Below are 9,683 nucleotides of genomic sequence, written 5' to 3'. Positions count from 1 at the left end.
ATTGTGTGTGTGCCAAACATTTTCTGAGAGCTGCTTCTCCAGAAAGGTGGTGTAGGAATAATAAAGCTGCAGGAAACGGCCTAGTTCAAATCTTAGTTTTTGGCTACTGATTAGCTGTGTGACTTGGGGAAAATTCCTAACCTCTCTGTGCCTAAGTTTCACTTCTGGAAAATGGGAATAATGATGGTACCAACATCCTAGGGTTGCCTGAGATTTCAATGAGTAACTCTTAGGATACTGCCTGGTGCATGGAGCACACTTGGCCAGTTTGCCTAGTGCTTTTCCTGCAACCTCTGTTTTCACTTTCACTCACCATAACGGAAGAGGGGATTAGAGGCCATTTGGGCAATGGGTTGGGTAAAGAGATGAGGAAATTCAGATTGATGCCAGCCAGGGGTGTCCTAGGCTAGAATCTTTGCTGCCAGCCTGCAAGGCAGGGAAAAGAATTCCTATTTCCCGGGGAGAACAGGAGGGATGTGGGGCAGGGATTCGAACTGTGACCCTGGGGCTTGTGCTGTCCCAGCTCCTGCACAAGAACCAAATCCTGGGGGTAAAGTTTCCTGCGGCAGCATCATTCCCCACACTGTTATGGCTCCATCCTGCTCCCTGACAGTCATGAGGGCCTGGCTCTCTGGGTTTGAACTTGGCTCCATTGTTTCCTGAGTGATCCTGGGCAAGTCGCTTACCTTCTCTGGGCCTCGACTGTCTCATCTGTAAAATGGGGTGCTTCTAGCATCTATCCCCCAGATGATTGTTCAAATTAGATGTGAACCACTCAGTAAACATGAGCCTTTATAACCTCATAGCCATTGCCTTGCATGTGTCAGGCCTTCTCCTGCTGCAGGGTCCTCAGCTCTGTTGCTAACAGGATCATGGCTGCGCCTTCCACAGCTCAGTGTGTCAGACAACTCATTCGACCCTGACCTCAGACTTGCGAACTGCACCAGCCTGGCACCTGGCCCTATCTGGAGAACACAGACAGAGATGCAGAGACAGAACACAGAGAGAGCTGGAGGGTGGGGGGGTGGGGGGTAGCATGATGTGTGTGCGTCAGAGCAAGACACGGATTTCTCTTAATCCACCCACAATAAGTAAGGTCCCCCTTTCCCACCTCTATCTCCCTACATTTGTCAGAGATTCTCTCAAGGGTAGTTAAGCTGTGATTTGAGGGCAGCAGAGGTCAGGGGCTAGGCCACAGGGTCAGGTGCAGGGTGGGTTTGAATGGCGGCATCACCACTTTCTGGCTGGATACCCCTGGGGAGGCGCCATCACCTCTTTGTGCCCCAGTCCCCGCCTCCGGAACTGGAAGTAATAAATCACAGTGCCTGCTCAGAATTGTTAGGAAGTCTGAACAGCACAGAGTGTAGGGCCTGGCAACCGCACAGGTCAGATGTCAGCTACAAATGCTGTTGGTATTGAGTACTAACTGCTTTAACTGCAGCTCTTTCTCCTGTCAGTGAGGGCATCCTGGGGGCTCTTCTGGGCACGGCTGTGTCCCCGGCATTGCAACACAGGGCTGGGCACAGAGCAGGCACTTGGGGGAATGTCTGACTGAACAAATGGAAAAAAAAAAAAAGACTGAAAGAAATTTTGAGTGAGACCGACTTACTGAGAGGTGGGGAGAAGGAAGAGAAAGAGAAAGTGACGAGAAGCTAGAACAAATTAAAGCACAAAAGGCAGCAAAAGCTCCCTCTGCCCAACCAATTCACTTCACAGAAGGGGAAAGTCAGGCCTGGAAGGGGCAGAGACCAGGCCTCTTCACCTGCTCAGAGAGGTCCCAATCCTCGTGCTTGGCCCCATGCCTGGCTGCCCCCCTCCTGGGTCTGCCCCACTCTAGGCCCTGTGAACAGACAGAGGGCACTAGAAAAAACACATGACTTTATTATTCCCAGCACAAAGGGCAGGTCTTTGCAAAACGAGGGGGTAAGTTCTGACGGCAGGGAGGAGGCCCCTACTTGCCGGCGATGAGCGGGTTCCGCAGGACCACAATGACCGAGTCCCCGCGCAGGAACATTTTTGAGATGTAGCGGTCCTTGTTGACTGGCTTGGACTTCTTCTTGCCCTTGCCACTCTTGGGGACTTCGGTCCACATCTCCTTCACGTTCTCCAGCACCATGTTGCAGTGCCTGGTGGGCAGAAGGAGGCATCAGGAATGAGAGGGAGCCTCCTGATCCCCTCCTCTGTGCAGCACTGCCTCTTCCTCCATCAGCGTGGCATGGGGGAAGGTGCAGGCCCGGGACCAGGATGGCCAGGGCTCCAAGGCCACCGCTGCAAGTCCTCAGCTTGAAGCTTGGGCAAAGGACTTCACTCCTCTGTGCCTCAGTTTCCTCCTCTCTATAATGGAGACATTCATGGTGCCTATCTCCTAGGGCTGTTGTGAAGATTAAATGAATCAATACAGTATTCTTGTTAAGTACTTAGAACAGGGCCTGGCACAGGATAAAGGCAAATGAAATGGTGCTGCTTGTGTTTTTTAACTCCGAGTACTTCTGGTGGCATAAGCAAAGGTACAACTTCTCTTTGGAGAACCAGAGGTCCCTGGGGCCTGAGGCTGGTACGTGACGCCTCCACTCCAGTCCTGCTTTCTGTCCCTGTCCTCAGGGTGCTGGGTGGGCACGTGTGACGACAGTATGGATTAGCTCAGTCAACAAATGCTTGCAATGAATACAGCAATGAATAAAAGAGATAATATCCCTGCCCTCATGGGGTCTGCAGTCTAGTGAGGGGAGAAGAACACTAAACAAGTAAACAAAGACACCTGTAATATACTGTCAGGTGGTAGCAAGTGCTATGAAGAAAAATTAAAGCAAGGTAAAGGGATAGGAGGATACAGGGAAATATTATCAAGCATAAGAAAGACAAGGGGGCTTCCCTGGTGGCGCAGTGGTTAAGAATCCACCTGCCAATGCAGGGGACATGGGTTTGAGCCATGGTCCGGGAAGATCCCACATGTCACGGAGCAACTAAGCCTGGGCGCCATAACTACTGAAGCCTCCGTGCCTAGAGCCCATGCTCCGCAACAAGAGAAGGCACTGCAGTGAGAAGCCCACGCAGCGCAATGCAGAGTAGCAACAAAGACCCAACGCAGCCAAAAATAATAAATAAAATAAGTAAATTTATAAAAAAAAAAAAAGAAAGACAAGGAAGCTCGTGAGGAGCACATGAGGAAGCTCTGTGCCTTGCTATGCAGTAACCTCCAGGAGATACTGCCCAGTGAAAAAGGCAAGGGAGGGAACAGGATGCATGGAAAGCAACCTTCTGTAGGAAAAAAGTGGGTAGGAAAAACATACATTCCACCACCTGGTTGTGCCAATACTAAATCCTTGAAATACACCTAAAGACTGGTGGCAGTGGGGTGACCTAGGTAGACTGGAGACAAACCAGATGGAAACTTTTCATTGGACTGTTATTACTGTTTGGGAAATCATGTGAATATATTACCAATTCAGAGAAAATAAGTTAAAAAAAGGAAGTAGCATACCAATATGGGAACATTTCCAAGGTATATTGTTAAGTGAAAAAACCAAGGTCTAAAACGGCGTGGCATGCCATTAGTAAATAAAAATAAATATAAATAAAAATAAATAAAAAGCACTCTCCTGTATCTACATGTATGATGTTCTGTGCAAGTAATCCTCCTGGAGGAGACCTGAGAAATTAGCCATGATGGGGTCCCCAGGGAGGGCAACTGGGGCATGGAGAGGGAAGACTTGCTCTTCATTGGGTGCCTTTTTTATTTTTCAAATTTTGCATCCATCGCTCACTCAAGAAAGTAACATAATTAAGTAAATAAAGTGGTTAAGAATGCCCTAGCTAACTTGCAGTGATGTCCTCAGACCACTGATTTGTGTGAAAAAAACAAGATGCAACAGAGCACACGGATGATTCTATCTTAAAAACAATATTATGACAGATCAATTATGCCTCAATAAAGCTGTTAACTACCACCACAAGGGAGTCTCTGGGTGAATCAAACATGGCAGGACACATACTAGGGTGGTAGGCTGGGTGGGGAGAGGGATGAGAAGATGATATGGGGGCAGAGGAGGAAGCTAGGGGGAAAGTAAAGAGTCAAGTTAAAAAATTATATATATGTATATATATCCACCACCTATTGAGCACTTACCATATAGGCACTCACCAGGCCCCTTTAAGCACTTTCTAAGCATTAACCCATCAATCCTCCCTGCATCTCACCCCCAGGACATAAACACTGACTGGTTTACTAGTTCTCTCCAGCTTCTAGAGCAGGAAACTGAGCATAGTGGGATGAAGTGACTCACCCAAGGTCACAGAGTCTGGAAGTGGCAGAGCCTGTGTTCGAATCCAGACCTATCTGCCTCCTGTACCCAGCACTTCCTGTTGTTCTCATTCTCATTTTTTTTTTTTTTTGCAGTACGCGGGCCTCTCACTGTTGTGGCCTCTCCCGTGGCGGAGCACAGGCTCCGGACGCGCAGGCCCAGCAGCCATGGCTTACGGGCCCAGCCACTCCGCGGCACGGGGGATCCTCCTGGACCGGGGCACGAACCTGTGTCCCCTGTATCAGCAGGTGGGCTCCCAACCACTGCGCCACCAGGGAAGCCCTCTCATTCTCATTTTACTCAAGGGGAAACTAAGGCTGAGTGAAAGACTTGTTCATGGTCACATAAAAGCTAGTGGCAAAAGCATTCCAGGAGTAAGTTTCATCACACCACTGTGAGGAAAGCACTTCCCAAATGCTAACTAAAGGCTGCATGTCATATGTTTACTGAGCATTTATTATGTGTTAGGTACTGAGCCAAGTGCTCTTCATACATAATATCATTTAAGCCTCACAAATGTTCTGAGGGATATTATTATGATGCATATTTCACAGATAAGGAAACTGAGGCCCAGAGAGGAAAAATCATTTGCTGCTCCCTATGGCTGAAACACTCAGACCCTAGCTTGCACCTTCATTTTATTGGTATCTGTCCACCGTTGCCCCTTCCTTTGAGGCCTCCCATATTACCTACCTAAGACAGCACCCCCTTCCCAGTACTTCAAACTCTTACCTGGCTTTACTTTTCTGCATAGAATTTATCATCACTTGTCTTTACGACATTATTTACATGTTTGCTGTCGGCTTCCCTGCCTACAGCATAAGCTCCCTGAGTATAGGAACCATGTTTGTTTCCATCATTGCTGTATCTCTGGAGCCTAAAACAGTACCTGACCCAGGTGGACACTCTCATTATGCAATAACTGCAAAAAAACTGATTAAGAGCTCTGGGTGCCAAATGCTCGACTCACTACACTTCACATATATTAAGTGATTGAATCTTTGCAACCACCATGATTACTGCCACTGTACGGACAAGATAAAGTCACTTGCCAAAGGTCACATGGCTGTTAAGAGGCAGAGCTGGGCATGAATCCAGGAAGACTGGCTCCCAAGTACATGACCATAACCACTGTGATTCACAGCTGGAGGGACAACGATAGACCACCACATCTTGAGGTCCTGAGATGCTTCTGCCCTGGGCTTCGGACTGGAGCTGGGACTGCTTCTCCAGGCCTGGAAAGAACACCTCCCCAGACCCAGGCGTTTTACCTGTCGAAGGCCTTCACACGGCCCAGGAGCTTCTTGTTGTTGCGGCAGTTGATGAGCACTTGGGTGTTGTTCTTGACCGACTGGGTGAGCACGGAGAGTGGCCCTGTGTTAAACTCCTCCTCCTCCCGCTTCTGCAGCTCCTCCGGGGTCATCTCACTCTTGGGCTTGTTGAGGAGGCTCCTAAGTGGGCAAGTATGGAACCCATAGGTGAGAGGGCCCAGAGCTGGAGCCTGGGTGGTCATGGCCTCTGGCTCGGTGTCTCCCTCACACACCCACCCTCCTGCTCGGTCCTCTCTTGGCATCACTGCTTGGATGCTTAACAGACATTTCCACCCTTCACTTCCTAGGCTGAACTCCAGATCCCCCAATACCCCCAACTTATACTATACTATCCACAGCCTTCCTCATCTCCATCAATGGCAACTCCATCCTTCTAGTTCTTTAAGCAAAAACTCTTAATGTCAACTTGACTCTTCTTTCCTTCTCCCACATCCTATATTAAATCTGTCAGCAAATCCTGTCATCTGCCGCTAAAATATATCGGAATCTGTCCATTTCTTACCATGGCTTAAACCTCCATCATCTCTCTCCTACTGGTCTTGCTGCCTCCATCCACGCTCCCCAACAGTTTGCTCTCCACAAAGCAGTCTCGGGGATGGTGCCAAAACTCAAGTCATATATCATCTCACTCTTCAAAACCCTCTCATGGGCTTCCCTGGTGGCACAGTGGTTAAGAATCACCTGCCAATGCAGGGGACACAGGTTCGAGCCCTGGTCTGGGAAGATCCCACATGCAGTGGAACTAAGCCCGTGCACCACAACTACTGAGCCTACGCTCTAGAGCCCGCGAGCCACAACTACTGAAGCCCGCACGCCTAGAGCCCGTGCTCCGCAACAAGAGAAGCCACCGCAATGAGAAGCCCGCGCACCACAACGAAGAGTAGCCCTCGCTCGCCACAACTAGAGAAAAGCCTGCGCGCAGCAACGAAGACCCAACGCAGCCAAAAATAAATAAATAAAAATAGATACATTTATATTAAAAAATAGATATTAGGCAAACTTTCTTCTTGAGTCCCTGCATTTGCTTTTCCCTCTTCCTGGATACCTCCCCAGATATCTCTGTGGTACACTCTCTTTCTTCAGGTTTTTACTCAAGTGTCACCTCCTTTATGTGTCCTGTCTCTCAAAACTGGCGTTCCACATTGTTTCACCCTGCTCTACTGTTTCTTTATTCATAGTCCCGGTCACCTAACACACCACATACTTTACCTGTTTATTACCATTACGTTTACTGCCTGCCTCTTCCCATCCCATAAGATGCAGAAGGGGATTTTCTTCCTTGGGGGAGTGGGGTAATTTACTGATAGAGCCTATGGGTCTAAAGCAGCCTGATATAGGAGCACTCAATAAATAATTGTTGAATGAATACGTAAGGAAAATCATTCCCGTAACTCGTTATCCGTAAAAATCGAGAATGTAGTTGGAAAGCCAACCGTCTCCAGCTCAAATTTTCCGTATAAACCCCTTATCTAAGATCGCTTTTCCTACAAGTCCGTACTCCCCTCTTCCAGGTTCTTTATTCGTAAAAGCGCTTCCCCTTAAAATTCATTTCAGTAAGATTCATTATTTGGGAAAGCCCAGCCCGTTATCAGATAAAGCTGTCCCTCCTCCCGAAGTCAGAATCCGTCAAAGGCCCCACGTCCGTTCTCAAACGCATCAGTAGAAAAGTACGCCACTTTACCCCTAAAATGTTTGCCTCCGCCCCCGGCTCTGCCCATCCCCTTCCACCGGTAAGTGGCCAAATATACACCCTCAACCCCACTCCCGCCACCTAAGCCTAGCCCGGCCTCACATGTTGGCGATGGTGGTGGCCGCACTCTCAATTCACTACCGTCTCCGCGTTGCCTCAGCCTTCCGCAGAGAGCGCGATAGAGGCGGGACTTCCTCTTCCTGCGGCCCACTTCCGTGGGCGCCTGCGCAAACCCAACCAGCGGATGGGGGCGTGGCCAGTTGCCATAGCGATTTCCACCAGCCCTTCGCGGCTGTGGGATAAAAGCTTCACATGGTGATTCCCGGCCATTCAGGACAGTACGGGGCGGATGTTCACGACAGTGGAGAGGAAAAGAAATCGGGACTGATTCAAACCATTTTGTTGTAGAACCGCACAGGTTGAAGGAAGGAAAGGACAAGCTATTTCCACATGCCCGCCCGCCCTGCCTTTGGGGGAGCGACCTCCGCGAAGCCAATCCGTTCCTCGCTTCCGGGATGGACACCTCCTCTTTTCCTTCGGGGATCGTTTATTTAAGTGTCTATTGATCTTTTGACTAGGGGTAACCAATCCTTTGCCTACATCCGGGAGGGGCGTGGACCTGCGCCCGGCAGGTCGAATGTTTTCCATGATCAAACGCTTCTCATTGGCTTCCCCTCCTCCGTTGAGGCGGTGCCTACCTCTTTCGCGCTCCCTTTTGGGTTGTGCAACCCTCAGGGGAACCAACCCCCAAAGCTCGGGGAGACAGGGAGGCGTGTCCTCAGAACGAAAGTCCCATTGGCTTTACTGCCCGCGGAAGTGTGGGATGGTGCAGCCGCTCTTGTTGCTCATTGGTCCCGTGATTCCACGGGGTGGGACTTGGCTGGGCCTAAACTCTATCCGCTGTCCCAGACCGGTTTCAGGGCAAAGCTGCCATGCGTTCCGGGGGCCGCGGGCGGCCCCGGCTACGGCTCGGGGAACGCGGCCTTTTGGAGCCACCCTCACCGCCCAAGCGCCGCCTGCTACCTCGGGCGCAGCTGTTGCCTCTGCTGCTGCTGGCGCTGGCGGTGGCCTCGGTGTTATACACCAGTTGGAGCGGCTGGCACCGCCAGACTGAGGAGCTGCCGCTAGGCCGGGAGCTGCGGGTGAGGCTGGGACGGGACGCGGGCACTGCGAGAGCCCTTATTCCCCGCCTCCCCTTCTCCGAGGTTTCAGGTTGACGTGACTTTATCGTATTGCCCTAGCTGCAGGTGCTGCCGTCTCCGTCTTTAGAGCACATGCCTCTTTCCAACGGAATGAGGCTTCGGGCTTGTTCTGTAATAGCGGTTACCCCGTAAGAGGAAGGGTCTGGAGGAGTAACACTGGGAGTTCTGGGTTCTAATCCTAAAGTCATTTATTTAGAAGAGTCCCTTACTCTCGCTAGGCCTCGATTTCCCCCATCAAGATGGGGCTGGGCTGGGCCGGATGGGCTTGGGGGGACTTTCCCGAGTCTAGGATTTATCCTAGAAACCTCCGATGCTGGAGGCTGCGATTAGGAAGAGGAACTGGGGCTTCTTAGGGACGACAGCTCCCAGGGTAGGGTTGGAATGAGTGCTGCTTTCACGCTCTGCTCTTCTCTTCCCCACCTCCTTCCCAAGGGCCCGTCTATCGGGAGTCTCCCCGAAGCCGGGGTACGGAGGGTGGTGGGGCAACTGGACCCTCACCGTCTGTGGAACAATTATCTGCGCCCCCTGCTGGTTGTGCGGACCCCCGGCAGCCCCGGCAATCTCCAAGTCAGAAAGGTAAGGGGCCCCACCTCCAACCCCTGACCCCGCAGCCCACCAAGGAAATAGGTATTCTGCCCAAGTGGCAGAGCTAGGGCTCTGGCTGGGCGTAATCTGACTCTAGAGTCCTATCCTGCTAACCACCAGACCACTGCCCTCTTTACTGCCCCCACCAAAATCTTACTATATGCTAAGCATCAGCAACAACCGGATAAGGTGGGCACCAATCTGATCTTCATTGTGTAGATGGGGAAACTGAGGCGCAGAATAGTTAGGCATTTTGCCCAAATCCCACAGCTAATGAATGATATACCTAGGGTTTCAACCCAAATGGGTTGGCAACAGAGCCGGTGTGGTAACATCTCTACATTGCCTCTCAGAAATCTGATCTTCATTGTGTAGATGGGGAAACTGAGGCGCAGAATAGTTAGGCATTTTGCCCAAATCCCACAGCTAATGAATGATATACCTAGGGTTTCAACCCAAATGGGTTGGCAACAGAGCCGGTGTGGTAACATCTCTACATTGCCTCTCAGAAAGTCTTGAGAGTCGGGCTTCCCTGGTGGCGCAGTGGTTGAGAGTCCGCCTGCCGATGCAGGGG

The 9,683-nt window shown here is 50.7% G+C and overlaps 2 protein-coding genes across 3 annotated transcripts in view; one reads left to right on the top strand and one right to left on the bottom strand.

The window, feature by feature from the left end:
* Positions 1–1,858: 1,858 nt before the first annotated feature.
* SNRPD2 (small nuclear ribonucleoprotein D2 polypeptide) lies at positions 1,859–5,746 on the bottom strand. The gene is made up of 2 exons (XM_007458514.1): positions 5,573–5,746; positions 1,859–2,126 (listed from the first exon to the last, which is right to left on the bottom strand). Exons 1-2 carry the CDS (start codon positions 5,722–5,724, stop codon positions 1,952–1,954), a joined length of 327 nt encoding a protein of 108 aa, XP_007458576.1. The 5' UTR covers positions 5,725–5,746; the 3' UTR covers positions 1,859–1,951.
* Positions 5,747–8,036: 2,290 nt separating this feature from the next.
* QPCTL (glutaminyl-peptide cyclotransferase like) overlaps positions 8,037–9,683 on the top strand; it is a 9,308-nt gene continuing 7,661 nt past the window's right edge. For both annotated transcript variants that reach the window (XM_007458512.1, XM_007458513.1), the window contains exons 1-2: positions 8,037–8,464; positions 8,957–9,100. In XM_007458512.1, coding sequence (XP_007458574.1) covers positions 8,255–8,464; positions 8,957–9,100 — 354 coding nt within the window. In that variant the 5' untranslated portion in view covers positions 8,037–8,254. The remainder of the gene's footprint in view (positions 8,465–8,956; positions 9,101–9,683) is intronic.

Source organism: Lipotes vexillifer, unplaced genomic scaffold (assembly GCF_000442215.2).
Source record: "Lipotes vexillifer unplaced genomic scaffold, Lipotes_vexillifer_v1.1 scaffold371, whole genome shotgun sequence".
NCBI lineage: Eukaryota > Metazoa > Chordata > Mammalia > Artiodactyla > Lipotidae > Lipotes > Lipotes vexillifer.
This window is presented reverse-complemented; position numbering and strand designations above follow the sequence as displayed.

Bases quoted from the DNA above. Each gene is read 5' to 3' on its own strand.
- SNRPD2 (XM_007458514.1), bottom strand. From the start codon at position 5,724: ATGACCCCGGAGGAGCTGCAGAAGCGGGAGGAGGAGGAGTTTAACACA. The intron at 2,127-5,572 runs GTAAAACGCCTG...TCTGCCCACCAG, and splicing joins CGTGTGAAGGCCTTCGACAG to GCACTGCAACATGGTGCTGG.